At 36.6% G+C, this 23,981-nt stretch overlaps 1 protein-coding gene across 1 annotated transcript; it reads right to left on the bottom strand.

Moving 5' to 3' along the window:
* Positions 1–250: 250 nt before the first annotated feature.
* On the bottom strand, positions 251–19,349 carry LOC121735485 (sphingosine-1-phosphate phosphatase 1-like). Its single transcript, XM_042126329.1, has 4 exons — positions 18,791–19,349; positions 16,281–16,531; positions 15,621–15,796; positions 251–1,031 (listed from the first exon to the last, which is right to left on the bottom strand). The coding sequence occupies exons 1-4, from the start codon at positions 19,194–19,196 to the stop codon at positions 614–616; spliced, it is 1,251 nt and encodes a 416-aa protein (XP_041982263.1). The 5' UTR covers positions 19,197–19,349; the 3' UTR covers positions 251–613.
* Between the last annotated feature and the right edge of the window lie 4,632 nt (positions 19,350–23,981).

Genomic DNA, 23,981 nt, shown 5'->3' with positions numbered 1-23,981 from the left:
ATACCTTACTTTTGTGCCGGAGCTTGGGCTTTTTTGGGTGTTCGTCTTATAATTATTATTGCTTTATATACTAAGTTACATATTTTACCGGGTCTTAAGTAAACTTGCATTTACAATTTCGACAGCGAAGCAGAATAAAAACTGTTTAGTGTGGATTTTGTGGATAGTGTCACCATTCACATTCTATCTTTGCAATCGAAATCATGGAATACAACTTGTCTTAAAGCTCTGATAAATTAAAAATACTTAATAATACCTAAAGTTCCTGTATTAACATTAGGCCTTTGATGAAATGAATGATATTTAGAATTATTACACTTAAATATTTAATAAACTTTACAATCTCAAATTGTATACTGGACCCTTAAACATTTCTCTATTACTACTTGGAACCCTGCAATTTACCTGGCAGGAAGTTTTATTTTTTTATTTTATACTTACAACAAGTAACATAAAAAACAAATATTATGAAATACCTAAGCCACGTAAATATAACAAAAAAATCGTGTCTTATTATTAGAAACAGTGTTGTTCAACAATAAAACATAAAATTAGACTAAAAATTAACACTATTGGATGAACATTTTGGCAGCATTTGTATAAAAAGTATTTTTTATATCTCTGTGTAATATGTGGGTCGGTTGATCTTCAACAAATCAAAAACATTTGGGAACACATATGTCGTATTAAAACCGATAAGACCATACGTGAAGTATTTATAACTGCACTCTACTACAATTTTGTTCCAATTTTGAAGGGTGTTAGCAGAATGACGTAATTCATTCTTATCGCGGCCTAGCAGCGCACATACGAACGCGTAAGACACTGACTTAGCTAGCGCTCTGGTTGCTACCACACCACAGAAGCCTAGACTCGTCCGCAGTAACAAACATCCGAACATATCCAGCGATAAGCCTTGTATCTCGTACGGAGGTTCCTGGGTTGAAGCCACCATGTTCCCCAGTTGATAGTTACACCATGAGCCCGTCAAAATGCCGGCACAGACGCTCACGATCATTGTTGTGTCACCCCTGAAATTTACAAAATGATTGAATGAAATACATGAAAAACCTGTTACATTTAAAGCAAAGCTAGCATTGCTCGTTTGCGTTGCGATGCGGTACCTCAGCAGTCGGCAGTCAGCGTCAACTGCGTTAAACCAACACTACATCTCAAACATACATATTTTATGACATGCCATTAAAGCGATGCGTCGTCGTCGGATGCTATATTGGAACGAAGTTCCTTATGGCGCGTTCGGCGTAAAGGAGGGCTAGACAGAACGATATTTGACCTCGACACTTTTTAGGGTTCCGTAGCCAACTGGCAAAAAACGGAACCCTTATAGATTCGTCATGTCTGTCTGTCTGTCTGTCTGTCCGTCCGTATGTCACAGCCTCTTTTCTCCGAAACTATAAGAGCTATTGAAAATTGCTAAGTAGATGTAGTCTGTGAACCGCATTAAGATTTTGATACAAAAAAACCGGCCAAGTGCGAGTTGGACTCGCCCATGAAGGGTTCCGCAGCAACAATAAGGTTTATGTTCTATGAAATTAAAAGGTTTTTGATTTATTTTTATGTTTCAGTTGATTTAATGAAAGTTAATTTAAGGTTAACCATTTATAACGTATAAAAAAAACTACTTGTTAGATTTCGTTCAAACCAGTTTTCGTTGGTAGTTTTAATAGTAATGTACTTACATCATATATTTTTTCTAGACTTATCATGCCCCTACTTTAGAAATTAGAGGGGGGGCGACACAAATTTTACCACTTTGGAAGAGTCTCTTTCGCAAACTATTCCAGTTAGAAAAAAATATATATGTCGCAGGGAAAAGAAGATATCAGGGATATCCCGAAATCCCTAGGGATATCACGAAATCGCGGTAGATACCGAATATTCTTGTTTCTTACGTGTTCTTACTAAACAAATCTAGTGATATGTCATTTCACTAAACTAAATCTAGTGAAATGTCAGAAAAGCGGATACCACCGAATAAAAATCGAGCTACGCATTTCTCTCGCTCGCTCTAATACCCTATCACTATCTTATGGGGGCGACTAACCCTAAATTGACGATTTTATAATTCATTTTTATACTTGAAAATAAGCCCCGAATTGTTTCATTTTGTAGACATAGTATCTATGTCTACAAAATGAAATTTCCGAGAATCAGACCTAGCAAAAACACGATATCTTAAAATTTTCTCGATCACAAAGATGCATCTAATTTTCACGAATTTTTCATATATTGCCATAACCGTGCATTAAACTAAGTTAATATTTTAACACATTGTATAAAATTCTATCATTGAGGAACTGACCTAGCGGATTTTTTAAATGTTACATATTTATCGAGTTATTAGGAAAAAAATAATTTTCTTTTTATTAAAATGAATCCGCGTCGTCTTTTTTCACCTGGCATATGAAAGACGGGCGTGAGTGTGAAGAGAGAAGGACGATTTTTTGCGTTAGTCGCCCTCTTAACGCGAATGGGGCATTATCAGCGTGAAGGGATCTTATTATCGGTATTGAGTTATTAATATCCCCATAATATACATTTAACAGGCTATTATTAAATGCAGGAAAATATTAAAAAATGTTGAAATTCGAGAGTCGTAAAAGGTGATATTTAGAAAATCGCATTCAAACTTAACGTACACGTAATAATTTAACGACTAAAATCACACGAGCCGCGCCAGCTCGAGCGACGCATTTGTTTCACTCCCACTAGTGCCCGTGTGGGTATTAGAGCGAGCGAGAGAAATGCGTAGCTCGATTTTTATTCGGCGGTATCCGCTTTTCTGACATTTCACTAGATTTAGTTTAGTGAAATGACATATCACTAGATTTAGTTTAGTGAAATGACATATCACTAGATTTGTTTAGTAAGAACACGTAAGAAACAAGAATATTCGGTATCTACCGCGATTTCGTGATATCCCTAGGGATTTCGGGTTATCCCTGATATCTTCTTTTCCCTGCGACATATATATATGAAACTTCAACATGATTTTTGAAGACCTATTCATAAATACCCCACACGCATAGGTTGGATGAAAAAAAATTTTTTTGTTAGTTTAAGGTTTACCATTTATGACGTACTAGCTGTTGCCCGCGACTTCGTCCGCGTGGACTTCAGTTTATAGCGCGCGGTGTCAATAAAATTGGTGTCAAAAGCTTTTTAAAACCCTGGTACCCCTTAAATCAAAATGCCCAAAACAGCCGTGTAGTATGCACGTTTTTTTTTTTAATTAAACTTTTTTATACCTAAAGCTTATTTAGCGTTACACAACTTAGCTATATAATGCATTACACAACTTTAGCTTTGCCCAATGCCCATAAACTATTTAGTATTTACTATTGGTAGACTGTTGTTTCTCATAACTATGTTGGTACGTGAGTTTAATAATAACATGTATAACAATCGAAATATTAACTCAACATGGTACCACCTCTTATAGAAATACATATGAGCAAGCGCTAGCGCGATCTAGGCGACTCTTGGCGCCATCTGTTTTGAGTTTTTGGAACTAAGTTAATTTAACCAAATTTACGCATTTTCACCCCCTTACAACCCCTTTTTCCAGTTAAAAAGTAGCCTATGTCCTTTCTCAGGCTTTAGACTATCTGTGTACAAAATTTCATTACTATCGGTTCAGTAGTTTTGGCGTGAAAGCGAGACAGACAGACAGACAGACAGAGATACTTTCGCATTTATAATATTAGTATAGATAAAAAAAACTACTAGCTAGATTTCGTTCAAACCAATTTTCGTTGGTAGTTTTTATAGTAATGTACAATATATTTTTTTAGACTTATCATGCCCCTACTTTAGAAATTAGAGGGGGGGACACACATTCAGGTTAAAAAAAATTATATAAGAAACATCAATATGAAATTGAATGAAAAAATTTTTTTAGACAGACAGACAGACAGACAGACATGACGAATCTATAAGGGTTCCGTTTTTTGCCATTTGGCTACGGAACCCTAAAAATGGAAAAAAATATTAAAAATTTTAGGGGTCCCCCATAGGTACAACTGAAACAAAAAAATTTTTTTCATCTAAACTATACGTGTGGGGTATCTATGGATAGGTATTTAAAAATCATATAGAGGTTTCTAATTTATTTTTTTTCTAACCTGAATAGTTTCCGAGAGAGACTCATCCAAAGTGGTAAAATGTGTGTCCCCCCCTCTAACTTCTAAAGTAGGGATAGTGGATACAAGATATTATAGTGCGTCCATTTTCTTACTTTGAACGACCAGACTTGCCTATCTAATTCAATATTATTACAAGACATTTTGAGTACTAGCTGTTGCCCGCGACTTCGTCCGCGTGGACTTCAGTTTATAGCACGCGGTGTCAACAAAATTGGTGTCAAAAGCTTTTTAAAACCCTGGTATCCCTTAAATCAAAATACCCAAAACAGCCGTGAAGTGTGCACTGTGCACATAATATTTTTTTTTTTTAATTAAACTTTTTTATACCAAATTTTAAAGCTTATTTAGCTTTTCACAACTTAGCTGCATTACACAACTTTAGCTTTACCCATAAACTATTTAGTATTTATTATTGGTATGCTGTTGTTTCTGATATCTATGTTGGTAGGTGAGTCATTTGATAACGTGTATAACAATCGAAAGAATCGAAAAACTTAGTCTAACATGGTACCACCTTTTGAAGTCGGTACCAGATAGCTGAATCTTTAGTTCTCTGACAGAATATTTGAAACTTTTGGAACTGGCACCGACTACAAAATTATGAAGATTGAGTACAGAAATAGTTGAGGTTTAGCCGAATTCGGAAAAAGGCACTATTAGATAGGAAAAATTATTTAATACTTTTTAACCCCCGACAAAAAAGAGGGGTGTTATAAGTTTGACGTGTCTGTCTGTCGGTCTGTCTGTCGGTCTATCTGTCTGTCTGTCTGTCTGTCTGTCTGTCTGTCTGTCTGTGGCATCGTAGCATCCAAACGGGTGGACCGATTTTATCTAGTTTTTTTGTTTGAAAGCTTACTTAATTGAGAGTGTTCTTAGCTATAATTCATCATCATCAGCCTGCTCTATGCTGAAAAATCGAGGTTGATCTGGTGAAGGGCCGATTAGCAACTTACAGTCGTTTGGTGGGCTTTATTGCATTCTAGTTCGTGAGATTTACGAATATTTACACATTAATGGAAAGTTGACCTGGTGCTGCAGCATCACCTGGTAATCAATAGGACACCCAACTCCTCACCAACTTAGAGCAATGGTTTCGTGTTTGGGCTCATTTTAATTGCGGCAACTAGTAAGACGTAGATAAACAGTAAATTTTTGCATGCTGCTGCTGCAGCATCATCTGGATTCTATAGGAGCCGAGCTCCATATGAACGAAAAGTGGAGGTTTCATGTTTGGACTCATATTGACGGCCTCATTCAAAAGGACATTCCTAGATGGTATTCATTGGGATATAATATGATCCTGTTGATAGGAATTATTCTGCACTATAACCAATACAAGTTTGAAAAGCATGAAATAAAATTAAATTAAGAAATTTAAAAAAAAACCCCGCCAAATAACTTTAAAAAGTAATGAAATAATAGATTTTACTGACTTTAAATTTAAATAATTCCTAAGTGTAAAGTGATATTTTAGTCCATAATTGTTGTCAAGGTGTGTCGGGGTACCGCTAATGTAGATGTTTGATTTCACATAACATTATAGTTTAAGGATCAGTTCACAGCGAACCGAATCGAGACAATCAGTGATGTGGTGATACAAAATGCAAAAGACACTGTTGGCGGACCCCCGACATACCGTGACAACAATTATGGACTAAAATATCACTTTACACTTTGGAATTATTTAAACTTAAAGTCAGTAAAATCTATTATTTCATTACTTTTTAAAGTTATTTGGCGGGGGTTTTTCTTTAATTTCTTAATTTAATTAGTTCATTTTATAAGGATGATATTATTGTTTTTACCTTGGGAGTCGGTTTTAATTTTTTGTTAAAAATAATAATTTCACTCTTTTTAGTTAGCTACTAACCATCGCGTATGTATATTTAATATTCTACGTATCTTAATTCTTATTACAATTTGTTAAGAGTCAGACGTCGTGCTCACAAATATCAGGTAGATAATTTTAATATTAAATGTATTGTACATTTAAAAAAATCGAAGTGAACAGTAAACACGTGCTAGCCGCTAGGCAATTATTGTACCTATAAACTTGCATAGGAATTCGATCTGTATATTTATGTATCAAAATCGTTTAAATATAAACCGTATAAACGAAGTATTTTTTACACTAATTGCGATTGTGTTTCTTATTCCTATTACGATGTAGATTAGCTATGTATGTCCACACTGTGCACTTTCATCTTCAATTTTCGTCATCTTCTTTCATTCAACTTTCGTATTGGCGCATTCAATAATTGAATGCGTCAAAGAATGCGACGCCAAGATTGTATTTTTTTTTGTTCGGTTGGCCTGAAGGAAACGGGGCACTATGGGAAAAAGACTTAGAAAAATTTTGAGGAAAAAATACAACCCCCAATGACCACCCCTTTTTATTATACCAATCTATTTTGTACTAGATGTCCCGCGCGGCTTCGCCCGCGTAAATTAGGAATTTTACAGAAACCGTACATTTTCCCATAAAAAATATTTCCCCCGTTTTTCCCACATTTTCCTGAGTTTCTTCGGTCGTATTAGTCTTAGCGTGATAATATAATATAGCCTATAGTCTTACTCGATAAATGATCTATATAACACTGAGATAAGTTTTTAAATCGGACCTGTAGTTCCTGAGATTGACGCGTTCAAGCAAACATACTCTTCAGGTTTATAATATTAGGTAGGTATAGATTTTTTTTAATTATCGCTTGACAAACTCTAGTCTCGATCTAAAAGACTATGAAATGGCATAATATGGTAGTGATGATGATGATGATGAATGTAATTTGCATAGTAGCATATACTTTCTGTTCTTAAAACAACGCCGAAACTCCCAAACTTGTATTTATAAAGAATCAGGAGTTCTCTCAGCACCTTCCGAACCACGGTATACCAGGTATATCTCGGTGCAAAATCTTACTTGTTGGTAGCATATGCTTAGAATACTTCTCACGAAACCGAAGTCACCACATGCTTCCCTATAAGTTTTGAGGAGTTCCCTCGATTACTTATGAATCCTTCATCAGATCACCACTTTTGTGAATATAATACCAAATTGGGATGATACCCTATATACCAAAAGAAAAATGTTGAAAATCGGTTAGCAAACGGCGGAGTAATGAATATAAGAAAACGAACATAACACCTCCCCCATTTTGAAAGTCGGTTAAAATTGTAGCCTATATTGTGTTATTCCAGTTTGCTCTTTAAACTCATGTTGTGTGGCATCCTTTTTTGCTTTTTTAAGAATTTTGTTGTCATCTCGTGCTGACCACATTTTAAAGTCCATATTATCTATACTATCTATACTAATATTATAAATGCGAAAGTATCTCTGTCTCTCTGTCTGTCTATCTGTCTCGCTTTCACGCCAAAACTACCGAACCGATTGTAATGAAATTTTGTATACAGATAGTCTAAAGCCTGAGAAAGGACATAGGCTATTTTTTACTGGAAAAAAGGGTTGTAAGGGGGTGAAAATACGAAAATTTGTTCAAATTAAGTTAGTTCCAAAAATTCATACTAGATGGCGCCGTGCGTCCTTACATCGCGCTAACGCTTGACTAACATCTTTCTATAAGAGGTGGTATCATCATACATTCGAGATTCGATTTTTTTTCGATTTTTACTTCTTTTTTACGTTATTTAATAAGTCAGTACTTAATATTATATACATTATACAGTGACGTAACCTTAAACCTATCAATGATAAATAGTTTATGGGTAAAGTTTAAGGGGGCTAAATAAGCTTTAAAATTTGGCATAATATATAGTTTAATTTTAAAAAAATGAAATATTATGTGCATACTGCATAGCTGTTTTGATTTAAGGGGTACCAGGGTTTTTTTATAAAGCTTTTGACACAAATTTTGTTGACATCGCGCGCTATAAACTGAAGTCCACGCGGACGAAGTCGCGGGCAACAGCTAGTAAGATATATGTATTATTTTTAACAAAAAATTAAAACCGATTTCCAAAGTAAAAACAATAATAACATCCCTATAATATGAACTAAAAAGTATTAAATAATTTTCCTATCTAATAGTGCTTTTTTCCGAATTCGGCTAAACCTCAACTATTTCTGTACTCAATCTTCATCATTTTGAAGTCGGTACCAAAAAGCTGAATCTTCAGTTCTCTGACAGAATATTTTAAACTTTTGGAACTGGCACCGACTTTTTTTCAAACTGCGACAAATAGCCAATTATTCCAATTGGCTATTTGAGTGAAGAAGCTTCAGAGGCAAGGAATAAAGAATTTAGAAATACTAGAGAGATGCATACTAGAAAGACGAGTCGAGCAGAAACTAATGAAGATTTGTTGCACAACTTTTTAATAAGCTCTGATCCATATTTGTCTCACATTCGTCCAAAGTTGTCTAAAAATAAACACCAAGAATTTCATCCAGACACAGTCGACCTGTTGCTTGAAAGACCTCTTTTATCAGAAGATTACGAAGAAAGTGAAGTTGTTCATTACAAGGCGATGATAGCATTGGAGATCCACTATGTTTGTAAAGCGCGTTGGTTTAATTGATTATTTATTATTGTTTATTTATAAGTTTCATTTGAAATTGATTGAGTTATTAGTGTGTGCAACAATTTTTATTTTATTATAATTACAATAGTTTATTCAGTAGTTAATTTTAGTTTAATTTTGTTTTTGCTATCCATGTTTGTAAACACATATAAGAATTGTTGCTTTTTAAGGACTCGTTTTATATATATTATACCCATACAATTTTCACTTATAATACCACAAGAGCTTCAAAATTATCGGATATTTCCCGATAGGTTCGTTGCAAACAAATAAAGGATTCAAGTTTTTCAGGTTAAAAAATCACGAGCGCGAAGCGCGAGTGATTTTTCCTGAAAAACTTGACGACTTTATTTGTTTGCAGGGAACCTTGAGGGAAATGCCAGATAATTTTGAAGCTCGTGTGATATTCGGGGGATTATTTTTCCGTCCCAAATGTCGGCCAATATAATTGCACCATGAGACACAATTGAATTCAACCTGTCAGTTTGACGTGTTTGTCTTTTATATATAGCAACTACCAGAGAAAATTTTCAAAAAATTATCAGTATAATACCATGTAGGTTGTACCACGTGACGTCGAATGGTGCAATTCTATTGGTCGATATTTGGGTCGGAAAAATAATCGTAATTATTTTTTTTTGGCTTAAAACATATTTTTTGTACAAAACTTATAAAGGATTTATTGTTACTCTTTAGGAAAGCTATCGAATAGTATTTTTTTCCACGCCTAAAAAGTTAGTAAAATTATTTCAAAATTTTGAACCCCTCTACTGCAAAAGGCTGCACTTAAATTTTCGTATTTTTTTTTCTTAACCTTACATACTACTAGAACTTTACTTGTTTCAAAAATGAACCAGAATGACCAAGCAGTTTTGGGAATTGCGTCACCAGTATAGGTAACAATTCCAGTATGTATGTGAAGAATTGAATGAATCGTTCGAATCGATCGTGAAAACGAAAAAAATCTCACGTTGAATAGTTTTATTCCACATACACATGTATATAGTTCCAACACAGAAGGCACAAAGAAAGTTCACGAAGACGATATAATATAGTTAATAGCGCACAGCACAAAGAAACAGCGGAAAGAGAAAATACATAGAAAATAGAAAGTCTATAGCGCAAAAGTAAGCAGTTAGCGATACGGTTAGCGGCACACGTAATATGCGTGGCGCGGGGAGCGATTCCGACTAGACTACTGGCCGGCTCGAGTTGTACGCTCTGCGCGTACGCAAACAAAGGAACCGGTCCTGCTGTAGGGTGTGACGCGTATCGATAAATGCATGTCGATATGATGTATCGATGCATTGTATCGACATATCATATCGACATACGTGTTTGTGTATATGTAATGCTATACGTGTAAATATAATATTTATTATTATTAACTATTTATAAGTTTTAAGTTTAAGTTAGTTTTTATTATATTATTTATTATTTATAATAAAGGTTTGCGCTAATTATTTGTGTAGTAGGTGAGTAGCCTACACCACCCCCCTCCAGAGACCGTCATGGGCGATAAAAATCTGGAAATTTAACTCGACGTCCAGAACGAGTAAAATATTTTTTCTGGACATCTGGTAAATGCTCAAGTGTTGTATGGTCAGACAGTATGAAGGCCGGTTTTATGCGGTCTATAGATACTGTGACCTCTTTGCCTTTGAGCAGTATTTTAAATATTTTGTCGTCCCTCGACAACACTTTATGGGGTCCTGAATAAGCAGGTTGGAGAGAGCCACGTGCTGCGTCTTCACGAAGGAAGACATGGTCAGCGGTAGCAAGCTCCTTATAAATAAATACTTTGGGGCTTGAGTGTCGGGAAGCAGCTGTGGGTTGTAACCTTCTAGCAATTTGCTTAAGGCGGGCCGAAAACTCAGACGTATCGGTAGTACCACCGTCTGCAGGGTCAAAAAATTCGCCTGGCAACCTTAAAGGCTCTCCATATACTAGCTCTGCAGAGGAGCACTGGAGATCCTCTTTAAAGGCAGTTCGTATGCCAAGAAGGACCCATGGCAAGGACTCGGTCCACCTGTCGTTGGCATGGCAAACTATGGCAGCCTTAAGCTGCCGGTGGAACCTTTCCACCATGCCATTACATGCGGGATGGTAAGCTGTCGTCCGCCTGTGGTCAAAGCCAGTGGCTTTCGAAAGGCACTGAAATAAGGCCGACTCAAATTGCCGACCACGGTCGGTTGTGATTTGAGTGGGGCAACCAAAACGTGCGATCCACGTAGACAAGAGCGCTTGGGCAACTGTCTCCGCAGTCATATCATGAATAGGTACCGCTTCCGGCCACCGAGTGAATCGATCGACGGCGGTAAGACAGTAGCGATACCCCTGCGATAGCGGCAAGGGACCCACAAGGTCTATATGGATCTGGTGGAATCGCACTCTTGGCAAGGTGTATGTACCTAGCGGCGCAGTCACGTGGCGGCTGACCTTAGCTTTTTGGCAAGCCATGCATGCACGAGCCCATTGTCTGCAGTCCCGACGAATGCCTGGCCATACAAAGCGCTCTGCGACTAATTTGGCGGATGCACTGACACCGGGATGGCTTAACGAATGCAGGCTATCAAAAACCTGCCTTCGATAAAATTTCGGCACAAAAGGCCTGGAGGTCGTTGTACTAACGTCGCAGTACAGGGGTAGACGACTACCAGGCACCACAAGCTTCTCCAATCGCAGGGATGTACCGTCTGCTAGAAGCTGTTGCAATTCAGGGTCTGAAGCTTGACTTTGGGCTATGTCTTCGAGGCTCACCGGCGTACCCAGTTCCTCAATCCGCGACAACGTATCGGCAACCACGTTATCCTTGCCGGATATGTGTCGGATATCAGAGGTGAACTGGGCAATAAAGTCAAGGTGTCTATACTGCCTAGGCGAACAGTTCTTTTTCCGTTCATGGAAAGCGAAACTGATCGGCTTATGGTCAGTATAGATGACGAAGTGCCGGGCCTCAAGCATATGCCTAAAGTATTTAATGGCCTCATAAATTGCAAGCAGCTCCCGGTCATATGGCGAATACTTCACCTGCGACGGGCTAAGCTTGCGGGAAAAGAAAGCCAGTGGTTGCCATGCACCGTTTTTAAACTGTTGCAAAACGGCGCCGATCGCTTTGTCGGATGCATCGGTGACTAAAGCAAGAGTAGCAGTACAGTCAGGGTGGGCAAGCAACGCTGCGTCTGCTAGGCTGCGCTTACACGCGTTGAAGGCTTCAAGGGCTTCGCCTGTCAGGTTGACGGGTTGGGAGCCTTTGATAGGGCCTTTAAGAAGCGCATGTAATGGAGCCTGGACCTCAGCTGCTCGAGGAAGAAATCTCCTATAAAAATTTAGCATACCGAGAAATGCCTTGAGCTGACGCACTGTTGAAGGAACAGGAAATTGGTTGATCGCCTGCACCTTGCTGTCCAAAGGCTTGGAACCGGCTGCCGAGATAGAATAACCTAAAAAAGTTACCTCAGGCACACCGAAGATGCACTTCTCCGTATTTATTAGCATGCCGTACTCCCTGAGCCTGTTGAAAAGTTGGCGGAGATGCTTCTCGTGCTGCTCCTCATCCTGGGAATAGACTAAGATATCGTCTAGATATACAAAAACGAAGTCTAGGTCCCGGGTAACCTCATCCATGAACCTTTGGAAGGTTTGGCCCGCATTCCGAAGTCCGAAGGTCATAAATGGGAACTCGAAGAGTCCAAAAGGAGTTATGATTGCGGTCTTCGGAATATCTGCAGCACTGACAGGTATCTGATTGTACGCCTTCAACAAATCCAGGGTGCTAAACACTTTGCAGCCAACAAGATCATGGGCAAAGTCGTGAATGTGTTTAATCGGATACCTGTCAGGCACAGTGCGGGCGTTCAACATGCGGTAGTCACCGCAGGGACGCCAACCGTTGTCCTTCTTGGGTGCTAGATGGAGAGGCGAAGCCCAGGGGCTCTGTGAAGGGCGAGCCGTTCCATTGGCAATCATGGCCTGGAACTCTTTCTGAGCTATCTTTAACTTGTCGGGTGCTAGACGACGTGGGGTACAGGAAACTGGAGGGCCTGATGTCGTGCGAATGTGGTGAACAGTGTTATGAGTTACTGTGCGGTGTATACCGGTTGGACGGGTGAGCTCGGGAAATTCCTTAAGGATTTTGTGGTAACGAGTCTCACCTGTCAATATTTTAACAGAGGCTATGTCGGAATCCTTTACAATTTTAGCGTTACAAGATATAGAAGTGTTACAATCAAGCAATCTTTTGTTGCGGCAATCTACAATAAGATTATAATAATTTAAAAAATCTACGCCTATAATAGGCTTTGTAACATCAGCTACAACAAAACGCCAAGGAAACACTCTACGAAGGCTAAAATCTAAATTAAGGTGAACATAACCATAAGTACTTATACTAGAACCGTTCGCAGCACACAAATTATAGTCCGTTTTCGTACGACGATCACGCAGCAAGGACCGGGGGAAGACACAGAGGTCGCTACCAGTGTCGACCAGGAATTGCATCTTCGACTCGCAATCCGTCACGAACAGGCGACCAGTTGAGTTAGGGCAGTCAGCAGTCGCCATTATCGACCGCCCTTTGCGTTTCCCGCCATGTAGTCGCAGGGCTTCACGCATCTGCTGGCTTTCTCCGCATATTTGGCATGATACCAACAGAGCGGGAACTTGCGATAGTTGGAGTCGGATCGTCTTGACCTGGATGTTGATCCTCTTCGAGCAGGTCCCGATGATCTGGAACGTGGTCGGCTTCTTCTACCCGTCGAGAGTCGCTGAACCTGTCGTCTCAGCTCGGCTACTTCCCTGGCTAACGCGTCCAGTGCAGATCCAGGAACAGCTTGGCTGGTGGACGCCACAGCTGGCATGGGAGTGGCCAGTTCATGAACGCGATCGGCCAAATCCGCGAGGTCCTCGATGGAAGACGAAGATGGTTGACCAGCGAGCACTGTCTGGATACCGTGGGAGAGTCGGCTTGTCCAGATGGTCTTCAATAAATCCTGAGAGACGTCGGCACCGGCGAGGCTCTTGAGGTGACGCAGGAATTGCGAGGGCTTACGGTCTCCAAGCTCCTCGTGCATCAAAAGCTGCTTGATCTGCTTTTCCCTCGATGCCGACAGCCGTTTGATCAGCTCCCGTTTCAAGGTGTCATATTTATTTGCTGAAGGTGGGCTGATGATTATGTCCTTAATTTCTCTGAACTGCTCCACGTCCAGGTGGCCAATGACGTAATTAAATTTTGTCAGGTCATTTGTGATACCTGAGATGGCAAATTGTCCCTCCACCTGCGCAAACCATATCTCTGGTTCTTCCGGCCAGAATGGGGGAACACGTACACCGACTTTAAAAACATCGACATTGGGTATCGACTGTGTCCCCTCACTAGCAGCATCGTTCGACCGCGTGGCAGATTTTGTAGGCATGGCGCTAGCGTCGTGAAATTCCTTGTCCATATTCTAGGCGTGGTCACCAGTTTGGGAATTGAGTCACCAGTATAGGTAACAATTCCAGTATGTATGTGAAGAAAAAGGTAACTCACGTTGAATAGTTTTATTCCACATACACATGTATATAGTTCCAACACAGAAGGCACAAAGAAAGTTCACGAAGACGATATAATATAGTTAATAGCGCACAGCACAAAGAAACAGCGGAAAGAGAAAATACATAGAAAATAGAAAGTCTATAGCGCAAAAGTAAGCAGTTAGCGATACGGTTAGCGGCACACGTAATATGCGTGGCGCGGGGAGCGATTCCGACTAGACTACTGGCCGGCTCGAGTTGTACGCTCTGCGCGTACGCAAACAAAGGAACCGGTCCTGCTGTAGGGTGTGACGCGTATCGATAAATGCATGTCGATATGATGTATCGATGCATTGTATCGACATATCATATCGACATACGTGTTTGTGTATATGTAATGCTATACGTGTAAATATAATATTTATTATTATTAACTATTTATAAGTTTTAAGTTTAAGTTAGTTTTTATTATATTATTTATTATTTATAATAAAGGTTTGCGCTAATTATTTGTGTAGTAGGTGAGTAGCCTACACAGTGTTTGCAAAAATCTATTTATAGACTCCTCCCCATACAACATTTTAGTTTTTTTTTTTCACCTTAAAAAATACATTTTTATAAAAAACTTAATAAGGATTTAATGTTACTCTCTAGGACATCTTTCGAATAGTATTTTTTCCACACCTAAAAAATTAGTAAAATTATTTCAAAATTTTGAACCCCTCTACTGCAAAAGGCTGCACGTAAATTTTCGTATATTTTTTTTCTAAACCTTACATACTACTAGAACTTTACTTGTTTCAAAAATGAGCCAGAATGACCTAGCAGTTTTTGCAAAAAATCTATTTATAGATTCCTCCCCATACAACATTTTAGTATTTTTTTTTTCACCTTAAAAAATACATTTTTATAAAAAACTTAATAAGGATTTATTGTTACTCTCTAGGACATCTTTCGAATAGTATTTTTTCCACACCTAAAAAATTAGTAAAATTATTTCAAAATTTTGAACCCCTCTACTGCAAAAGGCTGCACGTAAATTTTCGTATTTTTTTTTTCACCTTAAATATACATTTTTATAAAAAAACTTAATAAGTATTTATTGTCACTCTTAAAATCTATCGGATGGTATTTTTTTCCACACCAAAATCGAACTTTTTTGCGAATGTCCACTATTTAGCGATTTCGGACCACTGTGCGTTGCCGCTGTTCATGCGGTTGCGCGAACAAAGCGCGGACGGCCGCTCCCACACCAACCCGCCGCGCCTCCGCGCCGCCTAAAATTGACAACCCTAAGACAGTAGGTAATTATATCGCGGATTGGGCCGGAGTTATCCTACTTCCCCTCCTTTTACTATGGTATTGAGATCCAACGAAAAATCAAGAGAAGAGCATAAATACCTGGTAGGTGTCCATTTGTCGGATTGGGGATAGAATACAATGACCAGTATGGAGACAGGAATCACTACCAGTGGTATGCACCACTTTGACATTAGCATGAAGTGGTCAAATCTGTCTACCAATGGTATCAGAACCATCAGTAATCCTGAAGCAAGTATCAGACCCGCTGCTATGTCCTGCAATTAGGAAATTCCTAGATAAGTTTATTGATAAAAGTTAAAAATAGATAAGATAACAATGTACATTATTATGTAACTACTATGATGGTAATGTATAGACTAGCCAAAATATCTTCAGACATTATATTTTGATGATGTCATTGCAGCAAGGTCATGGCCAAGCCAAGTTATGAAATTTAAAAATTAAAATATCCAGTAAGTAATAAATAACTAGTTGTCCACAATTTTCGATACACCAATTTTTTTTACTGTTCTGTACTGCTTTCTGGGATAAAAACTATCCTATGTCCTTTTTGAGGACTCAAAGTATCTCCACACCAATTGTCAACAAAATCGCTTTGCTGGTTAGGGTATGAACTCTATACAATTATAAGCCAATAAGAGACCGACAAATACACTTTTGCATTAATATTAGTATCAAAGCATGAACTGTTGAAATGATTTATTGTCATTTATAGTGTACACTAATAAATTGTCTTACCAAAACACTGTGCATTCCTAAATAGACTCGGCTAACACAGATCAGAGTGCACCAGGCTACTGCGACAACCAGGCCCCAATGTACCGGGTACTGATACCTATCCATGGTATACAGCAGTACCGAGAATGGTATTGACACACCGACCATAGCATGAGTTGACGGCATTCCATATTCTATAGCCCATTTCTCTTGAAGTTTCTTCACTGGGTAACCGGGTCTTGGCCATCTTATTATGTCTTTGAAACCTTGACCTTAATTTTAAACTTTATATAAGAAAGCATAACTATTTGTAAAAGAAAAGATAGATATTTCATACATCCATGCATAGAATATATTATTCAAATGAAGTATGTAATAAATTCGAAATTTATACACTATAAATTAAGAAAAGAATCTTGTCTAACAGGTGACTTTTCACATGGAAGCAAAATTAAGGTTCGCATGATTGTAAATCAAAAAGTACTGTGAGTGAAACTCAACAAATGCTTTTTTATCATCAAAAATACAAAATCAAGTACTAAATTTATGTATGGGGCGTTCCACACCAAGCGGACAGGAAAAAATAGTCGATGTCGCCGATTTTGTTTTGATAATATTTGGTTATGTTATACCTACACGTATATTACGTATGCCAAATATTTTTGTAATATAATTGCTAGATTAAGAATGATGGGACTTTGAAACGTGTCTTTTCTATTCGGCACTCAATGCTTCAAAGCCGATTAAAGATTGAAAAAATTATACTTATATTTAAATAATTAAACCACTGAAATTGTTACTCCATTCAATGAGCTTTTGACTGCATTTTTGAAAACAAAAAAATTTTTTTTCATATTTTTTCTTGATTTTCTCAAAGAGGGACCATTTTGGTTCTTTTCATATTTTTTGTATAAATCTATACTTACTAATATTATAAAGCGGAAGAGTTTGTTAGTTTGTTTGTTTGTTCGTTTGTTTGAACGCGCTAATCTCAAGAACTACTGGTCCGATTTGAAAAATTCTTTCAATGTTATTTATCTTTCTCAATTCAATGTTAGATAGTATATTTATCGAGGAAGGCTATAGGCTATATTTTATTACGAAATTATTTTAAAGTGCTTATTTGAACGCGCTAATCTCAGGAACTACTGGTTCGATTTGAAAAATTCTTTTAGTTTTATATCTTTTTAGGGTTCCGTACCTCAAAAGGAAAAAACGGAACCCTTATAGGATCACTTTGTTGTCCGTCTGTCCGTCCGTCCGTCTGTCAAGACCCTTTTTCTCAGGAACGCGTGGAGGTATGAAGCTGAAATTTATATCAATTACTCAGGTCTACTGTCCCTTGAAGCTGTGAAAAAATCAAACTTCTAAGCCAACGCAATCAAAAGATACAGCCGTTTATGCCACAAATTTTCGACACTTGCAAGGGAATCAAAACCTACAGGGTGCTTCCCGTGAACTCAGAATCTTGAAATTTGGTACGAAGCAACGTCTTATAGCATAGATAAAGGAAAAATTACGAAAACCATAAATTTTTAGTTACATCACATAATATATATTTTTTTAATAATTTTAAACTTACTACCCATTTCCTCATAAACGCGTAGAGGTATTAAATACCATAGTTATGACTCGATTGTCGTAATGAACGAACTTTGTAAACCTTGCAGGTTTGTACGGAACCCTCAGTGCGCGAGTCCGACTCGCACTTGGCCGGTTTTTTTTTTTATTTAGTCTTAGCGTAATAAAATAAGTTTTATTTTATTACGCTAAGACTAATAGGAGCGAAGAAATAGAGGAAAATGTGGAAAAAGCGGTGAAAATTATTTGAAAGGCCTATCTCACGAACTACTAGTAACTAGAGCATTTTTTTCTGTTATTTGGGTGAGATAAGAAGTAGACCACGTGAAGGATCATAGGCTATTTTTGTGGATTAATTTGTCTGTGAAATATCTAATTTACGCGGGCGAAGCCGCGCGGAACGTCTAGTCTATAATAATCGGCTTTGAAGCATAGAGCGGCAAAGAGAAAAGTCATGTTTCAAAGTCCCATCATTCTTAGGTTGGGTTGCACCAACTAAATTTAACTATAACTGTAACTTTAACTATAACTACAGTGCAAAATGTCAAATCTTTGGTTAAAGTTAAATATGTCGTCCAAGGATGCCATATTTACAGTGTTATATTTTTCCTGTCGATTTTTATGGATAATTCAATTTTTTATACCCTCAATCCCGTTACCTGTAGCTTCAATAAAAAAAAATGCAACAGACATCTGTGAATTTCTCCTGTTAAAGTTAAGGTTAAAGTTAAAGCTAAAGGACGCCATATTTAACTATAACCATAATTTCAACTTTAACCACGCCTCTGCTGAAACCCAACCTGAATCTAGCAATTATATTACAAAAATATTTGGCACACGTATTAATAACATGTGTAGGTATAACATATCCAAATAATCAAAATTGGAGACATCGACTATTTTTTCCTGTCCGCTTGGAGTTAAGTGGCGTGGCCCCGTATGTTACTTACCTATATACATAACAATAGTCCATACTAAAACCACCCTACGGCCGACAGCTCCATCGATGTTCCAAAACCAAAACGGTATGAAGGTCGCGTAAAATATTTCATCACCTAAAGCTGTTCCCAGCACGAACAAGTAGTACCAAAACTTATTGTTTACGTGACATAAGACTTCCTCTTGGGTCTCGCTAGACGTATCGGTGTCGCAAGAGGACTGGGACGTTCCAGATGTATCACTAGGGAACCTCTTGTGTTGCTTCAAATCTATTTCTTCCGCTGCTTCTTGTCTATCGGATTGAACTATAGAAGTTTCATTGGTCTGGTTACTTTTCTTGTAGATTACACCGAAAAAGTTCTGTACCTTCACAACCAGCAGAGGATCCTTTAAATATTCTATAATTCTATCCCACATGTTTCTATGATTTTTAACCGACTTCTCTAAGAACTCTTTAGTAAGATTCACTTTTGAGTTTTGAATGATCCGATGTTACATCGCGCTGTGATGATAAATATGAATGAAGAAATTAAGAAGTTTCCTCAACATCATACTAATCATATTTAACATTTATTCTAATCCAGATTCCAGAATTGGGCAGATGATAATTTTTTATTTTTCTAAAAATATGGGTTTTTTTTTTAATTTATTGGGAGCTGGAAACGAGTCCTTTGCTCCAAAAAAAATACAATAATAATACAAAATACAACAGATTAAAAAAAAAAAAAAGGAGTGTCTTTATTCTATGTTGGTTCTCACCACAGGCTCTCACCAATGTACACATGCACTATTTACAAAAAAAAAAAAAAAACACTACGGTACCTATTTACAACTAGCTGTTGCCCGCGACTTCGTCCGCGTGGACTTCAGTTTATAAAGCGCGATGTCAACAAAATTGGTGTCAAAAGCTTTTATAAAAAAAACCCTAGTACCCCTTAAATCAATACAGCTGTGCAGTGTGCACACAATAAGTATTTCATTTTTTATATTAAACTTTATATTTTATGCCAAATTTTAAAGCTTATTTAGCCCTCCAATTACACAACTTTACCCATAAACTATTTATCATTGGTAGATTTAAGGTTACGTCACTGCACAGATAAAGTACTGAGTTATTTAATACCGTAGAATAGATATAACAATCGAAAAAAATCGAAACTTAAATGTAAGATGATACCACGTGTTATAGAAAGACTTTTGAGCAAGCGTCAGCGCGATGTAGAAGACGCACGGCGCCATCTATTATGATTTTTTTGAACTAACTTAATTTGAACAAATTTACGCATTTTCACCCCCTTACAACCCTTTTTCCCAGTAAAAAAGTAGCCTATGTCCTTTGTCAGGCTTTAGACTATCTGTATACAAAATTTCATTACAATCGGTTCGGAAGTTTTGGCGTTTGGCGTGAAAGCGAGACTGACAGACAGACAGACAGACAGACAGACAGATATACTTTTGGCGTTTGGCGTGAAAGCGAGACTGACAGACAGACAGACAGACAGAGATACTTTCGCATTTATAATATTAGTATAGATTATGTGCACACTGCACAGCTGTTTTTGGGTATTTTGATTAATTAAGGGCCGCGCTACACCGGAATGGCGCTGCCATGCGAGGCGAGCACTTTCAGCGCTGCCATTCCGGTGTAGCGCGGCTCTAAGAGGGGTACCACTTACCAGGGTTTTAAAAAGTTTTTAAATTTGACACAAATTTTGTTGACACCGCGCGCTATAAACTATTAACTAAAGTCCACGCAGACGATGTCGCGGGCAACAGCTAGTTATGAATAAAAACAATATTATATAGTAAAGTAGGTATGATTAGTTCTGTTACAATAATAAAGTAAAAAATAAAACGCCATCTGTTTTCATATATTAGAATTAAAATGTTGATTGCATTGATATATTTTCTGGATGGAATATAGGCCAACACGGTACACTCGAACTCCTTTATTTTAGAGCGCCTTCTGTTGTCAACTTGTCACATATATTAGAAATGCAGTAGGAGTTCTATAAGATAAGATAGATTGATTATTATTATACCAAGTGATTATATTATTAAACATAATATTCTAACGTATTAAAAACTATAAACAAAAACACACTAACTAATAAGTATGATTAATTCTATGTTACAATAAAGTAAAAAATAAAACGCCATCTGTTGAATCGTATTAGAACTAAAATGTTCATTGCATCGATATATTTAAAGGACATTGGGACCTTTACTATGGACAAAATACCCACGGCAAACACTAATGATTCATACCTTATGTCAAAGCCCGAGACTTCTACATGTACTGATTTAAAGCGCATTATTGCATATTAACTTCAAAAAGTGACTCAATGTATCATTTTTATATCAAAGTAAAATAAATATCTTTATGGAAAGCTCTTTGTTTTTTCTAATAATAACAAAGAATGATTACATTTACTCTATTCACTATCTTTTTGTATGAAATCATGACATATATCTCATTAACAATGTAGGTATTAAAGAAAAAAAGGTGTCGTTTTTATGCACATATCTTTATTATTAATCGTGACCCCCTCACCGCATTCCACGCCTAATATAATATGGTAGTCTTAGGGACTGTGTATAATTAACTTAATTATTTACTAATATTACTGAGCATGAAAACGTGCAAAAACTAAAACATATTTTTGTCATTATCTCTACATTCCCATTACTTTATTTAAAAAAAACTACACAGTTATAACTTATGCAAGGTTATCTAAAAATTAATATAAGTTTCATTCGTGTTTGCTGAATTTCGTAAAGCGGGTCATAAAAGTCCCAATGTCATTTGACACAAATTTTGTTGACACCGCGCGCTATAAACTGAAGTCCATGCGGACGAAGTCGCGGGCAACAGCTAGTGGTTTATACTTATCGCCTGGGCTGTCGAAAATTTTTCTTTTCTTTGATGAAGACGATTTGTAACTACTTGCATCATCTCCATCGCTTTCACCTTGCATTTTGTTTGTTTTTCCTTTTATTTTATGTAAGAAAACCAATGAGTTTCTAAAATACAAGAGTAGCAATGTCTTACAAAAGATTCTCAGAAATGCGTAACCACTTTTTTGTTCAAAAGACAATGTCAAGTCATATATTCGTTATGTCATTATGTATGTGAGATATGCCTGCAGGCATCTTCAAAGTGGCAACGCGTTGCTACCGTAAACTTCCAATCTAGTTACGTTAGTAACATAGAATATCATTGAAAATTGAATATTATAAAAAATCCAGAAATATATCGATGCAATGAACATTTTAGTTCTAATACGATTCAACAGATGGCGTTTTATTTTTTACTTCATTGTAACATAGAACTAATCATAAGTCTTATTAGTTATTATGTTTTTGTTTATAGTTTTTAATACGTTAGAATATTATGTTTAATAATATTATCACTTGGGATAATAATAATCAATCTATCTTATCTTATAGAACTCCTACTGCATTTCTAAGGAGTTCGAGTGTACCGTGTTGGCCTATATTCCATCCAGAAAATATATCAATGCAATCAACATTTTAATTCTAATATATGAAAACAGATGGCGTTTTATTTTTTACTTTATTATTGTAACAGAACTAATCATACCTACTTTACTATATAATATTGTTTTTATTCATAACTAGCTGTTGTCCGCAACTTCGTCCGCGTGGACTTTAGTTTTTTTTTTTTTTTTTTAATTTATTTATTTAAAGTCGCTTTAAACATCGAATGTCATTAGCGACTACAAGTAATAACAATAATACATTAAATTACAGAATAATATTCGGTTAACCTTAGAAATTTTAAAGTGTTTTCCCAATCTAACAAACAATCTTTTAATGTACTTTGAAGTTTTACACTACTTCTTTCTGGATTGAACATAGGACAATCAATAAGAAAATGTTTTACGGTCAATTCACAATCACATCTTGTGCATTTGCTCTTAGGGGTTTTAGTAATTAGGTGAATGTGTGTAGCATTACAATGTCCTATTCTTAGTCTATTTATTACTATTTCATCTCTTCTTTTGTTAAATTTATAGGTACATTTTTCGAAGATTGATTTTCTTATTTCGTATAAATAACTCTTATTATTTGTAACCCAATAGCTGTTCCATAGTTTTTTAATATTTAACCGAAATTTTTTTTAAGATCAGAAACATTAGAAGTTAACAAACTACACTGATTTAATTTCGTAGCCTCCTTAGCTTGAGCGTCTGCTTTTTCGTTCCCCGGAATGCCCTGGTGACTAGGAATCCAAATAATTTCTATAGAAAAGTTATTACTTATTAGATTTAATAGGTTTTCTTTTATAGTATTAATTAAGGGATCAATATTTTTATTATTTAATAATGCAGTTAAACACGATAGTGAATCAGAAAATATTACATAATTTCTTGAAACAGTAGGAGTAATTCTAATAATCTCCAAACATTTTAGGATAGCTATGGCCTCATAAGTTAATATAGAAGTATAATCAGGTAGTCTATATTTATAATTACAATTTTCTGAAACGACTGCACAGCCTGTTCTGTTATTAAAAATAGATCCATCAGTATAAAACATTGTATAATCTGAATATTTCTCCGTCAGTTCATAATAATAGTTCCTATAAATATAATCTGGAGTAGATTCACGAGGGTATATTTCAGCTAGATCTACATTTATTTTAAGTACATTTTTGTCCCAAGGTGGTAGCTTAAAAGGAAAATGACGTGTAAATAATGGAGGTAAGTCTAATTTAATTTCGTGTAAATAGTTTTTGACCCTTAGTCTTAGGGGAACAGCAAGAGAAGGCCGTAAACTAAATTCTATGTCTGATAATAAAGCAGATTTTAAAAAGAGAGAATCTATATTATTGACAACATGCTTGGCTGCATATGTTAGGCACAGTTCCTTCCTTCTATAAGATAAAGGCATTTCGTTACACTCAACGAGAATACTATTAACAGGACTAGTACGAAAGGCTCCTAAACTTAATCTCAAACACGTATTATGAATACTATCTAAAATTTTTAAAATATTATTTGATGCTGAGTCATATAAAACTGAACCGTAATCAATCTTTTGCATAATTAAAGCTTTGTACGTATTTTTTATACACTTACTGTCAGATCCCCAATTATTTGATGATAAAATTTTTATAATATTCATTCTGTTAAAACATTCGGACTTAAGTTTTTTTATGTGTGATACCCAATTTAA

The sequence above is a fragment of the Aricia agestis genome, chromosome 2 (genome assembly GCF_905147365.1).
Source record: "Aricia agestis chromosome 2, ilAriAges1.1, whole genome shotgun sequence".
NCBI classification, from domain to species: domain Eukaryota; kingdom Metazoa; phylum Arthropoda; class Insecta; order Lepidoptera; family Lycaenidae; genus Aricia; species Aricia agestis.
Note: the sequence above shows the minus strand (reverse complement) of the source record. Positions and strands in the feature narration are given on the sequence as shown.

What these genes read in the sequence shown, in the direction of transcription:
- LOC121735485 (XM_042126329.1), bottom strand. Translation starts at nt 19,196, where the DNA reads ATGTGGGATAGAATTATAGAATATTTAAAGGATCCTCTGCTGGTTGTG. An exon ending in GACTATTGTTATGTATATAG is followed by an intron (nt 16,532 to 18,790) that starts GTAAGTAACATA and finishes TTTAAAATTAAG; the next exon opens with GTCAAGGTTTCAAAGACATA. An exon ending in TAGGAATGCACAGTGTTTTG is followed by an intron (nt 15,797 to 16,280) that starts GTAAGACAATTT and finishes TCCTAATTGCAG; the next exon opens with GACATAGCAGCGGGTCTGAT.